The 17,005-nt window shown below is 50.6% G+C and overlaps 1 protein-coding gene across 11 annotated transcripts in view; it reads left to right on the top strand.

Moving 5' to 3' along the window:
- The window catches only part of MAMLD1 (mastermind like domain containing 1), a 122,112-nt gene that overhangs the window by 61,196 nt on the left and 43,911 nt on the right, over positions 1-17,005 (top strand). For 10 of the 11 annotated variants that reach the window (XM_077889772.1, XM_077889775.1, XM_077889768.1 and 7 more), the window contains one exon: positions 2,482-2,640. The exons of the other annotated variant lie outside the window; for it this stretch is intronic. In XM_077889772.1, the coding sequence (XP_077745898.1) occupies positions 2,545-2,640 (96 nt within the window). In that variant the 5' untranslated portion in view covers positions 2,482-2,544. The remainder of the gene's footprint in view (positions 1-2,481; positions 2,641-17,005) is intronic. 11 annotated transcript variants of the gene reach the window in all.

Below are 17,005 nucleotides of genomic sequence, written 5' to 3'. Positions count from 1 at the left end.
TGCGAAAGTCAGTTGCTTAATCAACTGAGCCACCCAGGTGCCCTAGATCATGTTCATTTTAGTAAACCTACTGGTAGTTAGTGCTTAATGCTACCAATTTATTTTTATTTTGTTTGTTCTAATTTTATTTATTTATTCATGAGGGACACAGGAAGAGAGGCAGAGACCCAGGCAGAGGGAAAAGCAGGCTCCCAGTGGGGAGCCTATTGTGGGACTCAATCCTGGGCCCCCAGGATCATGCCCTGAGCCAAAGGCAGATGCCCAACCACTGAGCCACCCAGGAGTCCCTACTTGAACATTTTTTGAAATTCTGTTTGCTGATTCGTGTATAGTGTCCTTGCAAGCATCTTTTTGTATGCAATTGTTAGTGGTTATTCTAGGTATTGTGTCTTATATAAATAACTTGTAATAGTCTACTAATGTCAATATTTTACCAGTTTGAGTGAAGTATGGAAATTAACTCTCTTTCCACCTCTTTAGCCTCCCCTATTTATAATGTAATTGTGTTAAGTGTTTCTTCCACATAACATTTAGAACTGCAGCATGCAATGTTATAATTGGTGCTTCAGCCATCAGACATTATTTAGAAAGCTTGAGAGAAAGAAAGTCTATTTGATTTACCCATATTTTTTCTCTCCATTGTTCATTCTTCCTTGGTGGTGTCCAAAATTCCCTCTTTGATCATTTCCTTTCTGGTTAGAGAATGTCCTTTATCCATCCTCTTACGAGGGGTCTGTTACTAACAAATCCGTTTAGTTTTCCTTTATCTCAGAATCTCTTGATTCCCCTTCCATACCTGAAGCATATTTTCACTAGGTATAAGATTCTGGATTGACAGTTCCCGTATTTCAGCACTTATTTAGATCTTCGGTTTTAACTGACTTCCTCTGGCAATGCTTTGACAGGAAATGGAGCACCATCTCATTTCTGCCAGGTTCTCCACTTAGCCTTTAATGACACCAAGGAGGTTGGGGTGCTGGGCAGTAGTGATAGTTCTAGCTCCCTACTAGGCTTCCATTGATACCATTCCTGGCTGGGATCGGTAAGAGTGCATCATTACTATTCCCCATGTGATCTCCACTGACATGGACAATGATGGTATCTGGACTCATTACCACTGTTCAGAGGCAAAGGTCCTGAACCTCTATTAGGTCTCCTCTGATACCACCCTGGGTGGGAGGGGGCTGGGAGAAAGAAATCATTACTGCCAGGTGGGGGTGGAGTCTAGGCCCCCACTTGGCCTCTGATGTTGGGACTTGTTGGGACCACACTTTTTTCTGTGGTGTTTAGCTGGGTTACAGCAGTTCTTATATAAAAGTTTTCTGCCTCGGTTGACTGCCCCTTTCCTGGTCCTTCAGCTAAAGAGAGTAGGGTTTTAATGGAGACTTTTTGTAAGTGTCCATTGTCATTTTGGGGTTGCCAGCTTCTTCAGGTCCATGTCTGAGGTCTATGAGGCATAAACCCAAAGAACTCATTATAACATTGTTCCTCAGGTCCCAAAATCCCTTGTTCTCTCCACTTTTTTGGGGTCATCTTATGTTGGTTTTAAATGTAATGCCCAGAGGTTTTAGTTGTACTCAGTGGGAAAATGGGAAGAGTACATTTCCATTTTCCCAGAAGCGGAAGTCTGGACATTGACATTTTAGTGCCTGATTTTGTGCAGCCGAGGGGATTTCCAAGAAGGAGAGCTTCCCTCCTATGTGAATGCCTTAGCAGAGCTCTCATTTCATGTCTACACCATGAAAGACAAAAAGAAATGAAAAAAAAAAACTTTACTTGATTTAGCACAGGTCTGCTCATTTGTCACAGAGGGCTTACACTGGGGTAGACATGGTCACCATCTACTTGGTTAGCTTTTTGTAAACTAGTACACCAGGGTTCCATGAGCCCCTTCCAACACCCATTGCTTCCCCTCACTGACTGTCAGGTTATAAACTGTTAGTGAGCTCACTTGGCTGGGTGTTTATGGGGCCAAGAGTTGGGAGCTGCTTCTTCAGTGGGCCATAAGGCTTACCTCTAGCAGAGTGGAAGGGTCCTTAAGCCATCACCTGATCCAACCGCCATGGTTTTCACATAGGAAATTTGTGTCAGAGAACAGAAGAGTCTTTCCCCCGATCTCACTGCATACCACAGGCACAAAAAAGCCAGACCTAAGTTCCACATTCCCTGCCTTTAAGCCTAGTGTTATTTTAGTTACATCAGGCTTCTTCTCCACCCCTCCTTCAGCTCTCCAGCAGTGAATTCTACTCTGCGCTATGGCCAGGGACTGCTATCTCATCCCAGCCAACTGCTTCACAGAAGTGCTCCTCATCCCTGGGGGTGGGAAGGGGCTCAATGAGGGTGGTGGGGTGGGGAGAGAGACATAAAAGGGAATGTGGCTGACTCCATCCAAACCTGTGCTCAGAGTGAAAGTCTGTGATTCACGGGGTCAATGGTCTCATCTTCATATCTGAAAGACAGTGTACTTTTTTTCTCCCTAAGCCCTGTGTCTAGGTCGTTTGGGAAGCGCCTTGGAGAGTCAAGAATAAAATTGCAGGTCAAACAATGGATGACTGGAAAAGTCGGCTTGTAATCAAGAGCATGGTTCCCCATTACGCCGTGGTGGGAAATCGTCAGGAGCCCAGAAAGCTCCAGGAATCGGTCAGACAATGGGCTATTGGGGGGAGGGGGGTGTTGAATGCTTCTAATCTTAAACTTGAACATAAGATGTGTTATTGAAATTCTCTGTGCAAACTTGTTGGCAGGGAACCAACCCAAAATGTAAGGAACTAGAAGCTGACCTAGAAAAGATGTAGGAGATGAGCTAACCTTGCCCCTTACGAATTTCTGGAAGAGCAGGAAATATAGTCCAAAGATCTATCTGGAATCCCAGCCTAGTGATCTCTGCACTGCCCCCCTTCAACTAGAAAGAAAGAAGAGTGTGAGGGAAGAAAATCCCTTTTTTTTTCTTTTACCAGAAACCAGAACTGTAGGACTGACGGGCACTAGACATATTGCATTAGCTTCCTAGTGCCACTGAGAAGAGGAAACCAGCGAGTAGGGCACAAAAAAAGATTCCCATTCAACTCTCTGGCTCTGGTGTCCTTTTAAAAACCCGCTCAACAAATTTCTCCTTTTCTCCCTTGGAGCCCAGACATCATCTATGTGTCTGAAACTAAGGGTTAGGGCTTCCAGTAGTAGTCTAGGAGCCAGGATGACAGAAGGGACCATGAGAGCCACTGGTTAGTTGAATTTGACATAAAAAGCCTGCAATATCACCAGTCTACCAAGATTAGCTCTGTTAGTAGGAGTTGCAGCAAACACAATGGCTGTTATCTCAGTGTATTGGGTCCACAGAGGAGTGGCTTACTTAATCTCTGAAATTAATACAGCAGAGAGGAAATGGCTCTTATAGAGCCGTGGGTCTGCTTCCTTCCTGTTCAGAGAACTGGGAGCTCGGGGCTCTGAGGTAATGTCATTTCACATAACTAGAGGGCCTTGGCCTCTCCGATTGATTCCAAGGGCGAGCCACTTTCAGTAAGTCAACTTTCTATTTAGTTTAGGATTTTGAGATGTGCACAGGTGTTTGTGTGGGGTGGGGGGTGGGGGTGGGGGGATTGTTGAAATCTGGCTTCTCTGTTTCTCCTCGCTGTCTCCCACCAACAGTGTATTGAAAATGTGGCATCCAGTTGAGTACGTAGATGTTTGCAGACTTTGACTGCCAGTGTTCCTGCTCACAGAGATGGCAGACGGGATGGCAGACATGGAGCAGTCAGTTGGCCAGCCGCCTGTCCTCCAGATCGCCAGCCCTTCAGGCAGGCATCTCGTAGAAGGCAATCTCTAACGTCCAGCCTCATCACCCTTTAGATTTCTTGCTTCTCTTTTATGGTCAACAACTGAGTCAGTGAAGGAAAACCTCTTGGTGAGGCATCCAGAGTCCAGATTCAGTTGGGCGTGACTTTCAATTTCTCTCCATTTCACACTTGTTTGTGTTCCTGGGAGGGAGGGAGAGGGGGGTTGTAGTTGCAAGTGTCTTCCTCCCCTTCTCCTCAGGAGCCCTACCAACATCCTTTAAAAGAGTGTGACTAGCGAGTAACTGCTTTGGTTTTAATCAGTGTAGACCTCGATGCTGGAAGACTTTTTCTTAGGATAGACCCTTGGAGCAGCCACCTGTGCCCTCACTTGGGAGAAGTTGCCATTGCTCACGCCATTTCTGGGCTTGGCATCTCTTTGCAGATGGCCGTTTAGAGCCCTTTGTAAGTCTTGCCAAAAATTCACATTGATTGCTTTAGAGTCACACCTTGGGCTTGATCAAAATCAGTCCTCCTTCCTCTGTGGCACACCTTGTTCTCTGCCCTTAGCTCTGAGTGACGTGACTGTTTCCAAAATTCCACGCTGTCCCAGAAGATGAAGGGTTTGCCCCAGTTGAGGGGATCTGAAAAAATATGTCCCAGGCTCCAGAAACAACTCTCCCAGATGAATCCTCTTCGCAGTAAAGAACATATGTATCCTCTGGGAAGATGCATGTGGTCTCTGAAGGGGATGATGTGGAAGGAGCCCACTCCTCTGGTGGGGCCTGCTGGGTGTGCATAGAGTCTGGCCAAGCTGGGTGCCACTGCTGCCAGCAGCCAGCAGTCAGGACAGTTCTTCTTCTTCTTCTTCTTCTTCTTCTTCTTCTTCTTCTTCTTCTTCTTCTTCTTCTTCTTCTTCCTTCTTCTTTCTTCTTCTTCTTCTTTTCTTCTTCTTCTTCTTCTTCTTTTAGATTATTTATTTATTTACTTATTTATTTATTCATTCATTCACGAGAGACACAGAGAGAGAGGCAGAGACACAAGCAGAGTGAGAAGCAGCTCCTCACAGGGAGCCCAATGCGGAACTTGATCCCAGGACCCCAGTATCATGCCCTGAGCCAAAGGCAGATGCTCAACCATTGAGCCACCCAGGTGTCTTTCCAGGGCAGTTCTTGAGCACAGCTGGATTTTCATGGTCATGAAATCTCTGCAGCCTCAGGACAATACCCGCTGCTAACATGGAGCTCTGCTGCACACACTGAGGATCTCAGCAACCCGGGTGTTTGTGGTCTGAGGGACAGAGATGGACAGATTAAATGCAGAAGGGCCTGTTGGTTCACCACGAAACCTGCCGTGCAGACAAGTTATTGCAGGGCCCAGAAAGTGAGTGGCAGGGGGTGGTCCTTTGCAGGAGCTGGGCTTGCCCGTCCCAAGTGTGGCCTGAACCGCACCTCCCGTGTCCGCTGTTTGCTCTGTCCCTGCTGCTCCCTAGCATTCAGGGATGGCACCCCAGCCCCAGCCCCAGCCCCAGGAGGCTGTGGGCACCACTCTCCCTCATCCTGCAAGCGTCTTTAACGTGGAGATCTGATTGAGACGCTCAGCTTACCTGCTTCTCTCGTCCTTGGCCAAAAAACAAACAGCAGCAACGACAACAAAAACATGTTTCAAGGAAAGGTCTGTTTAAAAAAAATGCTATCAGTCTCAAAGGAGAAGTCTTCTAAATAGGCCTGGGCTTTCCATGTGAATAACCGAGAGCCACCTTGTAGGAAGATGTACGTCCTAAGACCATCCTAAGGGCTCAGGACAGCTGGATTCTAGTCTTGCTTCTGCTACTAAACAGCTCTGGGACTTTGTCCATCCTTTGCGCTCCCCGAGGACAAAAGTCAAACGAGCCAGGAGTAAGAATAGCTCCCCCTTTAATTGAGCACTGACTAGGTGCCAGGCACTTGGGGAGCCTTATCTCCCGTAATCCATAGGATAATCCTGAGACAAAGGCGATCCCCAGGAAACTGAGGCTCAAAGAGGCTAAGCAGCTTGGCCAAAGTCATAGAGCACGTTGAAAATCCCCAAACAAAAAAAAAAAAAAAAAGAAAATCCCCAAACACTGAGCACACATCATGAAGGAGTAGCCACTGTGAGGGTTCTCAGTGGCACAAGGACCATTTCAGAATTTATTCATTCATTCAGCAGCGTGATTGCTTACTGAGTCTTGTGATCTGTAGAAAAGTAGAGTTTTACCTTTTGGGCCTTTGGGCACCCACCCAAGGTTGATAAGGCATCTATCTCTACCGTCAGTGTACGGAGTTTTAATAGGAGGCAGAACGTTTCGTCCTTCCCTTTGAAGTTAAGCTCTCCATTCCTCCCCCAGATCGGTGGGTTGATTGATTCCTAGTGTGAGAATCTCTCAAACATTATTAGCACGGCAGGAGGGAGTGCTCTGGAGCCTGCATGGAACTGGAACTCAGTGTACATGTCACCTGTCACCTCTGTCTCAGTCTACACCCACCACAAGTGCAGAGATACCCCAGCTCTGAGCAGCCACCTAGTCCATTCTTAGAGCAGCTCCAGACCAAGTGGGGGTGTTAAGGGCACACAGTTGGAGAAGGAAGGAGATGCTTCTGGTTACTCATCTGTGTTTTGTCATTTAATACCACTAAGTGGCTCCCTGTAGGTGACAGTGAATTGGCATGCCCGGGATTCCTTCTGAATTTTCCAACCATTCTCCCTTTATGGACAAAGATGCTAAAGCCTGAGAAAACCAGTGACTTGCAGGAAGGTGCCCCCCAAGAAAGTGGGGAGATACACCAAGAACCCTCATTTGGGTGGCCCCAAAGGCAGCCTGCTTTCCACCCACAAACTGGCCTAAACCAACTACTACTACTACTACTACTACTACTACTACTACTACTACTATTCTTCTTCTTCTTCTTCTTCTTCTTCTTCTTCTTCTTCTTCTTCTTCTTCTTTCTTCTTCTTCTTCTTCTTCTTCTTCTTCTTCTTCTTCTTCTTCTTCTTCTTCTTCTCACCTCTAAATGAAAGTGGGGTTGAGCAAGGGGGAGAGAGGAGAATATTGAGATTGGGATGGCTGCAAAAATACTGGCCCTCTTTTGTCACCCCCTCCTCTGTAGACGGATGACCCTAGAAACACCCAGTGGGAGGGAGGCTGGTCACCTCCCGCTGTGGAGTGTGATCAGGTTCAGGATTTGTATGCATCATCCCTGGAGGCACCTGCTCTAGACTCAGTAAGGAGACCTGAAATTAGCGCTGTGTGAGGCCCTGAGAATTTCCCTTTACTCCTGAGCTCGGAGGGCCTGTCTGTCTCTGGCCCTCCCACCACATTCCCAGGGTCTGCAGGCCTGGGAACAAATCGATCCTACTCTGTAGTTCTACTTATCCTACCCCAAAACCGGGAGGAGAGAATTGAGTGACTCTTTTGTGCGGGCTACTTTGTATACATTAGCTCATCTGCTCCCGTGACCTGGGGATAGGGATTTGTATTTCACCCCATCTCACTGACCTGGAGACTGGGGCTCATGGAGGACAGAACTTGCCCAGTGTTACAGTCAGTAGGTTGGAAATTCAGATCTCAAATCCAGGTGCCCTGACCCCAATGATCCTCCCCCTTTCCTGCTTCCCATTCCTTGGTTAGGGACCCAGAGCGTTAGGGCCTTTTGCAGGCTGAGCATGACTCTTGGGAGGCTCAGGCTCAGGCAGCGGACCAGAGTCCCAGGTGGCCTGGAGATTTCATCCCAGAGGCAGAAACAGCCCGTAAACGGAGGTAGAGTGGACGCATCCTTATATCACCCTGGTGGCTCCCTGGAACCTTCTGACCAGCACTGTCTACAGCCTGGCATGTGTGCCAGCTGCCTAAAAATCTTACAGGGAGGTAGGGACAGCCAGCCCGGACCTGGGCTGAGTTGGAAGCCTAGAGAGGAAGCCCAGTGTCCCCCGCTTCATGCAGGGCTGGCCCCAGGAGAGCTATGTGTATGGCCCCACTTCCAGGAACCAGGTGGTCCGGGCACCAGCTCATCGGGCTGGCAGCTGTCTCTGACGCTTAGTGAGATCTTGCGTGAGTGTCTGGGCTTCCGTCCACACCAGGAAAATAGGGTGAATAATCTGCCCCTGCCCACGTCAGGGTTTGTGAGATGACCAAGATGTGGATATGAATGCAGTCTAAAGCCCACAAGGTACTGTTGCTGTTCGCACTTTTTTTTTTTAATGATCAGAGATTGGCACTGGCTCAGAAGGCAGTGGGAAGCATGTCCTTGGAGCTCAGGTGGAGACACACAGGACCCCTGAGGACACGCCAGTTTCAGCAGCAGCTTCTCTGCGCTGAGGAGGGCTGCATTTGCGCTGTCGCTCTGAGCATTCTGGGTCAAGGCCTGTGGTGCGTATGCGCCTTTCTATTTTGGGGATCCTCCCCACGGAGCACGCAGCTGCTCGCTCCCTTTCTCCCCTCCTCCTCTTCTTGCAGGAAGGGCTCTTTCCTGCCTCACACATGCAGCCAGGGCGGCCACCGGGCAGAGGCCTGGCCTTCGGACCGGTCTCTCCTGCCAGGCCTGAGCACTGCTCAGCTGGCACGACACCGCCGGGTTCCACATCTGGGTCTTGCCTGGGTAGCCCAGTTCAGCAAACTGGTGACCTGAAAATTGCCGTCTGTTTGAAAGAGAGGGCGCCGGGAGAGTGTGCCGTTTGGCAGCTGGCTTCTGCTGGCATCTGGGAGCTCGTGCTCCTGCTCCTGCCTGCATTCCTGCTGGGCCCTGCGCCCCCCCCCTCCACTTCCTCGACGTTAGGCCTGAGGTAACAGGTGTCTGGAGGGTGAGCTTCCCGAGGAGAGAGTAGACTCTGTTGGACCCCAGGTAAGGGCAATGGAAGAGCCCAGCTGAGCTGAAGCTCGGGCATCCCCCCAGCCCCCCCATCTAGGGTATATGCAAAGTGGGGGCAAGCCCTGGAAATGAGGGCCTGGGGCTCCCCAAATTCTGGGCTGGCCTGCGCTGGCTGAGGCCTCTTGCTTTTGCTGGAAATCCCCAGCTAGAGAACTCAATAGAACTCCACTTGCAGACAGATATTTGGGTCATCAGCTGCCCCTGGGGTGCCAAGTTCCAGACCTCACGCAGAGTGAGGGAAGCAGGCACTTCTGAGGTTTGGGCTACAGATTTTAATTTCTGCAGTGGCCGGAGAATAATTTGTCAGCACACTCCCTTCTCCCCTTAGCCTTTCCTTCTCCTCCTCTTCCTTCCTGCCTTTTCTTTCTCCTTCCTCATCTCCCTCCTCCATTCTCACCAGATTTCCAACCCCCTAAATACCAAAGTTAGAAAAGCAGCCATGAGCCACAGGTTGCTGGACTTGACCACCATGGGCCCAGGTGTGGCCGCCCCAGCCACCACCTCCCACCCTCTTGCCAGCCTGCCCCTCCACACAGATGTGTGATACGGGGTCCAGTGACTCTCCGCACTCCCCTGCCCCAGCTGCTCGTCCAGTGTCAGCTGGCACTGGTGCCCCTGTGATCCCCAGGTCTCCCATTCTACCCCAGGCTCAGGCCTGGGCACATAGTAAATAATCAATGAGCAGTAGCTGTTGTCCCTCTTGGTCAGAAGGTCCTTTAGAGATCATTCAGCCTAGCCCCTGGGCTGAACATAGGAGGTCAAGGACACACAAAGGAGAAGGAGTGTGTCCAAGGTCATTGGGCCAGTTAGTGAATTTAATCACACTTTCTGAAAAACAGTTGTCTCTTGGCCTTGTGCTTAGAAACAGAAAGAGCAGGATAATTTGTAGGAAACCCTTTTGCTCCAATGGTTAATTCAAACCTGCAGATGCCAGCTGAGCCCTGTCACAAGGCTAGGTGCTCTGGGGGTACAGAGATGAGGAGGAAATGGTCCTTGCTTTCAGAGAGCTGTGGACCTAACATGGGCCCTCGAGGTTGGCCAGAGCACCAGGCTGGGAGGGAACGGGGTACGAGGTGGAGCTGTACTATCATAGAGACCCTTGAAGGCCCGAGGGAAGGAAGAGGGTGTGCTTGAACCTGATAGACAAGATGTGAACTGTTCAAGGGCGCACAGAGGCTGCGAGAGCAGGGCAGATGGGCGCCCTGGAGGAGGCAGTGTTCCCCAGGTGCTGGCATCGGAGACTGCTGCATGCCTTGCCCAGTCCAGGCCCAGTTCAGGGATGGTCCCCCAACTCGGGCGACAATAGACATACTGAAGCACCCCCAGCCCTGAAAACGTCACCTGCTGCACTTGTCAACTGGAGCCCCCTGCAGGCCCCTATGGCGGAAGGAGGGCAATTTGGAAGGAAGGGATTTCCCTTGGGGAAGATGCTCAGCTCAGGCTCTAGGGCAAGGGTTGGCAGACTCCAGCCCGCAGCCTCAGGGCAGCTTGTGTTTGGGTAAAGTTTTATTAGCACATCCCACCTGTGACAGACTGCTCCGGAACTGCCCCGGACGCTGCATGGCCTGCAGCAGAGCCCCAGATGTCACCTGTGTGGGCCTCTGCGGAGGAGGCTCACCATCCTCCCTTCCAGGATGCTGGCTGCTGGTGCATCCCAGCAGGCAGGTCCTCCTCTGAACCCCTGAGGGCCAACCCCGGGTACTCAGGCCCCTCGGTGTTCTGCTGGGGCCGCAGCTGGCCTGCTGGCCTGCTCCGGGGCACCCCCTGCCCTGGTGACTGCTCCCTGTTCTCCTTGTACCTCCCATTGCTCCCTGTCCTGTCAGCCTCCAGAGAGGCCTTTCAGACAAGGAGCTGATCGTCCCAGTGCAGACAACTTCTAACCCAGCGCCCTCCGCGGTGCCCGGCCTGCTGGCCACCTGCACACCCTGGGGGACATGCCCGAGCTTCCCCCTGGGGCCTTCTCGCTCCTGCTCTCCTACCTGCAGGCCCGCATCGAGATGTGCACCTAAAAGGCGCCATTCAGAGGAGCCACGTAGGCTTTGTCACGTCACTATTTCCTCAGGCCCCTGAAGAGTACAGCTAATGCTCTGTCCTTGTCAGCATCCTGTCTGTGCCACTAGAATGCCAGCTTCTTCCAGTCCCCCCCAGCGCTTCTGTCCCTAGTGCATGCTCATTCGAAGGGGTTTCTCTCTGGGACCCCCTCGACAGCCTTGCTTCGTCTGCAGAGTTAGTGGATGGAAGCCCGGGGCTGTGCTCTCTAGGCTGCCTCTTCTTCTAGAATGAGCTTTTGGTGCTAAGGTTGTCTAGTGGTAGGACTGCCTGTGGGACACTGTCGGGAAAGTTGAACATTCTCTTGCTTCATTTTGTCCTTTAAATCAAGCCTTTGGGGTTTAGAACAATTAACTTGGCCAATATAAAATATCTCCAGGAAGCCAGCCCCCAAACACCAACACCCAACATCTGCTTTCTGAATATATGGCTTCAAAGAGCTAAGTGTACAGTGGCTAACTGCTGTCCATCCTATTTATTTTAGCCACATGACAGCTAAGGAACTGAGAAATGCCTTGCCCTTTCCTGTAGTTAAATCTGACATAAAATTATTTTATTGGCAGCATTATAACAAACAAAAATCTCCCATGTTTCCACCAGTAATTCAGCTTCAGTTTTCTGGGTGAGAATAAGATCTTTATAAATGATGGCAAGGACCCAGTTTTGAGGTGCCTGCTAGTTCAGAGTGGAGTCTTCTTCCTCAGGCCCAGCCCACAGCTCTTCTAACAGAGAGGTAGAGCCAGAAGGATATATCCTTAGGGACCCCCTCCCTGCGCCATCACACCACCGCCACCACCACCACCTCTACCACCACCACACCACATCATGACCACCTCCATCATCACCACCACCCCTACCACTACAACCATTACCAACACCATCATCTATACCAGAGGCAGCAGCACCACCATGACTGACCCACAGGTGTGCACATGCACACACATGCATGTGCACACACTGAGGTGGGGGTATCTTTCAGTTATGTGACACATTCCATGATGTGATCATGGACACCGTCCATATATAGTGAAGGAAGTGAATATTTGAAATGGTCATTATTTTCCATTTGTAACCCACTCCTGTTGCTCTGTGCTTTGGAGCTATAGAATATGAGCATACATTTGTGGGCAAAAGAAAAATAGGATTCATTGCCCCCCAAGAAAGCCTATATCCCCAAGTGCATACCTTTAAAAAACATAAGTTTGGATAACAGCTCTTTCACTTCGTAAAAGAGGATTTTTCTTTCAATGGCAGATTCCCCTCCCCCAACGGCAAATTCTTGTTGCGTTTCATTATGATTTGGTTTACAGAAGTGAGCCTCGCATACAGCTCCTCAGAAGTACAACCAATGAGTAAAGGCAGATCTCCCTCGAATGACAAATGCTGCTGAGTAAACCATGTTAAAGGCTATTTTAGGACCACCAAGAATGTGTTTGCATTTTCAAGAGTGGAAAGAGAGAGAATATTTATTTGGCATGTACACCATCCTGGGCACTGTGCTCACTTTACATTTCTAAACTCATGTGATCTTATAACCAATCTGTGACGTGGGCCCTACTATCCCCATTTTGGTCGCTCAGCATTGTGAGCGAGTGAAATGCTGCTGAATGATACACTTAAGAAAGGCTCATTTAATGCTCTGTGAATTTAACCTCAATTCAAAAAAGAAAGAACACCTAAATTATTTCACAGTGCATATATATATGAAATCTGCACATTATACATCTTAAAAATCTCATCGTATCACCTGAATATATTCAATTTTTATTTGTCGATCATGCCTCACTCTACAAATCTTGAAAAAAAAAAAAGAGGACCTAAGCATGGGGAGGGTCTCTGGCCTGATCTGATGCCCCTTATCCCACATCCCTTCCCAGGCTCTGCATCTAAGGTGTCAGGGCTCAAACAGCCTGGTTGTAAACTCTCTTAACTGGGGTTGGTGTATCTGCAGACAGTTAGTAGATCTTAGAGTCAGAAGTTGGCACTCAGCTGCTAAAATGTGCTTATTCACAAGCATGTGACCTTCAGAAGGCACGAGACTAACCAGGTGGCTCTGGATTCTTCTCCCACCTACACAGCTGTTGAGTTTCTCATGCAAGGAAATTCCTGCCATGTTTGAAAGCCTGTTGCCATTTTACTTAGCCCATCGCTGGGCTACAGGCAGAAGGGAAGCCTCATTGTGCCTAAGCTTCAAGACTTATCCTCAAAACCTTCCAAGACCCCCAGTACCTAATTTTGTTCTTTTTTTTTTTTTAAGTCATCTCTACACCCAACATGGGGCTCAAACTCACAGCCCCGAGATCAGCAGTTGCATGCTCGACTGACTGAGCCAGCCAGGAGCCCCTAATTTTAATTTTGCTCTCTTCATGTAATATTCTCTTTTATAAAGAGGGGCCCCCAAACTGTGTAAAGTAGAGATCTGTAGCTGGGAACAGAGAGGGAGGGACTGAGCAATAAGCAACCACTTTTCTCTTTGTCCCATTTAAACCACTCAAGTTGCTGTCCCAGCAACAGGGAGGGGAGCCTTCCACAAAATCAGGACTGTCACCATAGCCTTGACAGGGCCACTGCAATCCAGCAGGGCCTTGCTACAAGGGGAGAGATGCTCCTGCGCTCACCCGCGCAGGCAGAAGAAGCCTCTAGGGTTTTCTGGATGGAGCGCCATGACTTCCCCATGTGGTGCATGATTTCCACACGGCTCAAAATGACCCAGGACTTGTTTCCAGTCTTGGGATGATCAATGGCCAGTTGTTACCCCAGCTTAGCTCAGCCAGAAGCCACGTCCCTAAAATGCACCAAGTGCTCTAAAAACTCACTCGGCCCATTAGGGCCCAGACCAAGGGCTTCCCCACTGACCCCACTCCTAATCCCATCAGCATCCCAACCAATGCCTGAAGGAGCCCACATCTGGAGTCCCAGCCAATCTAGGGGTGCTCGTGAAAGGAAGGCCCGGGGAGCCGGGAGCCAGGCAGCAAGGGAGAGGGGATAAGAGCCTCCCATCCAATGTGTGGTCATCAGCCAAACTGAGGGCCTCACTGGGGGCTCTGTGGTATGGAGGCAGAGCCTACCGAATGAGAGTCCAGAGCCACCAGTGTGGCTGCATTCCACCTTCCTGGGTGGCTCTGACTGCTAGTCCCCCTGTGTATGTGCTCTGCTTAGAGATGTGGAAAGCTAGGGACAGGGTCAGTCACAGCCCAGGGCAACAGAGACACATTAACAACCTGACAGCCAGACTTGACGGCCCGCCGCCCTAAGGGGTGTCGAGACCCCACTGGGTGACAGGGTGTCTGAGGATTACTGCTAGAGGGTATTTTCCCTTGGCGTTGTCACCCTCCGGATGAAGGGAAGTTTGGCTTTTATGGAAACTGCCAAGCCTCCTGGGTGGGGACTTTCCTTCCTCACCTCTGAAATCTTCTACCTCTCTGGAGCATTCTAGAAAAAGTGTTTTCTCGGGAGCTGCCTCCATGGATTCAACTACAATTTCTTTTAGCCATGAGGTAGACCAAGAGCTGACCTAGGCCACAGGGAATGAGAGCTCTGTGACCACAATGTCACACTGCCCATACCTAACAGTCCATGGATGGGCCGGCCCGGTGGCGGGGCCGGGTGGGGGGAAGCTGCAGGCCTGAGGGGGTGTCCAGCCCCGGGGAGAGAGGCATTGCCTGGCAGCCAGGATGGTGCCTCCAGGGGCTGGGGAAGCAGTTAAGGGCAGGCAGGTGGGGGACGGAGGCCCAGACGACTGTCATGGCACATTGGCGAGTTCTCCTTCTGGATCCATCTCCAGGAACAGGCTTTCACACAGCATCACTGGTTTTCCCACGCCCCTCGAGGTGTCTGGGGGGCTGGCAGCCTTCCTGGGGACTGGTGACTTGGTAGGACTCTCATAGAATATACAAGTGAACAGGGCTCATTTGACCAAAATCGCAGGCCGCCTTTCTTGATTCAACTAGCTCAGACCAGCTGCGCTCAGGACTAGCACTGCTAATCCACACAGACACAGACATACACAGACACACAAACACACACACACACACACATTGAAAGAATTATTGTTAAAAAGTCATAGATATTTGGGGAGGACCATAATTTGACACCCCAGCCCTGCCCGGATTGGGGAAGGTTATGCTTTCTGTAAGAGTGTCTGCAGTTGGCAACGGTGTGTATATCCTGCTTGTGGCAAGGGCACTTGTAGGTCATTGGGCTGTCCCTGACCTCGTGTCACCCCAGGGAGAGAGAGACCCTCTTGGTTCGGGGGGAGAGAATTCACCATTTCCCTACAGGAGCAGTCCAGGAAGAAAGTCACAGCATTACCTTACCGTAACTGGGACCCATTCCCTGTACAACTAGGGAAACTGAGGCCCAGAGTGGAGTAGGGAAGCACCGTCCAGAGAGAAGTGAGGAGGTGAGGCTCGAGTGACTGTCTTCATCCACTGACACCCAGGTCTGCCCAGAGGCCCTGGTGACCTCCACCATTGGGCGTGTGGCCTCCAGCCTTGGCTCTGCCTCTGCTTTTCCCCTTCTTTGCAGGGTTCTGGGCTTATCAGCCCAATTCTGGGGAAACACAGATGAAGCTTATTAGCCTGGGTCCTGCACAGACAGGATTGTCTAGACTGGGGGAGGGCCTTTGCCTTCCACCCCTGGTGACACTACATGGGAATGCGTTGGGAGGAAAGCAGGTCAGGGTTTCTTGCTGCATAGAAAGGCCAACCTGAGGGTAAGAGAAGCTGGCCCACGGGTGCATCCCTCCGTGGCTCCAGGCCTCACCAGTCTTAACATGCGTGGGAAGCACCAGTCTGCCTCTAAGGGTCTGGAGGTTCTGACAAGCTAAGAGTGCAAGGCTAGTGCTCAAGAAACCCATGTTCGGTGGCAGGATACTTCAAGTCTTCCTGGGGGGGGGGGGACAGTATGAGTTGTGAGCTCATGGAAGCTCTATGAGCCTAGAGGCGTGGGGGCCATTCCTAAGAGTTGCCAACTCTTCCAACTGGTGTGTGTACACTACAGAAAAGGAGAGTGCAGTTCTGGAAGATGCATTTGCTGGGGCTGCTGCTTAGATGGCCCTGGTAGATGCTTGCTAAAGCCACAAGTGCTCAGGTTGGGACAGTGGAGGGCCACAGCAGGGTGGCAGCACCCAGGGAGAGTGGGGAGCAGTGGTGCAGGAGGTGGGGTTCTACAGGCAGCACCGCTGGCTGTCAGCACTAGGCTGCTCGCCCCCCCCACCCCTCCTTCCAGGCCTAGTGGGCATGTCCTCATCTGTCAGGGCCCATGCTGGAGGGCAGTGGCGCAGCATGGGGATCCAGGGCCCGCAGAACGAGATCACTAACAATTACTGCTCCCCATGTGCATGCTCTAATGAGGCTGTGAGGCCCACAGTGCTGAGTGCCTACTTTACAGAAGATACTGAGACTTAGAGAGGGGGAATGACCTGCCCACAGTCACACAGCAAATGGAGGAGCCAGGACTTAAACTCAGGCTTCCTGGTGCCCACCCAAGGCTCTGTGCCACACACCTCTGCCTGCCTCTGCCTGTATCGGGTACTGAGGTTGCAGCATCTGCTGGCTCAGGGCAAGACAGGGGCACCGACCAATCCCCTATCTGTAGGCTGAGACTCTTGCTCCAAATCACCTAGTAGCAGACATAAGTGCTTGAGTCAAATCGACTCCTCAGGAAGTCCGTTGGCATTCAGGGTTCCCTGCATTCCCAGCTATCCTGGGATCGTCCAGAACCTCATGCCCTGCAATTCTGGAAACACCAAAAATCCTGTTTGATCTACCAAAAGGTCAGTTTTGTCTTGTGAGCAGATTTTATTGAAACATAAACATGCAAATGAAATCTATACTATACACATGGATACATCTCCCCTGCGTATATCCAGGTATATTCTTTCCCTCGCTCCCTTCCATCCCCTCTCTGCTTCTGCAAGCCCAATCCTGCTCCATCATTGTCTTAGCTACTCTGGGGCTGCCTCCACCGTGCCCCACCATGTCTCTATTCCATCCTTCTGGGCAAGTCTACTAGGGACCATCCTGAAGCTGGTCTAATCTAGTTGGCCAACATCAGGTTCTTGGACACTCAAGGAATATAGAACTAGTACCAAAGAAAGATTTGAGAGAGAGGCTGAGAGAAGTAGCAAGCAGATTGGCCTAAGCTGGCCTGCGGGAGGCACCAGGGCAGGAGAAGGTGAAAGCTAATAGTGAACACCTTTCTGACACCTCTGGCCTCCTACGTTCTTACCCAGCAGGAACGGTGCATATTTCTGCTGGCCTGTTGGTGTCCATGTTAAAGCTCCGGCTAGAGTTTCCA

Source organism: Canis aureus, chromosome X (genome assembly GCF_053574225.1).
Source record: "Canis aureus isolate CA01 chromosome X, VMU_Caureus_v.1.0, whole genome shotgun sequence".
NCBI lineage: Eukaryota > Metazoa > Chordata > Mammalia > Carnivora > Canidae > Canis > Canis aureus.
Note: the sequence above shows the minus strand (reverse complement) of the source record. Positions and strands in the feature narration are given on the sequence as shown.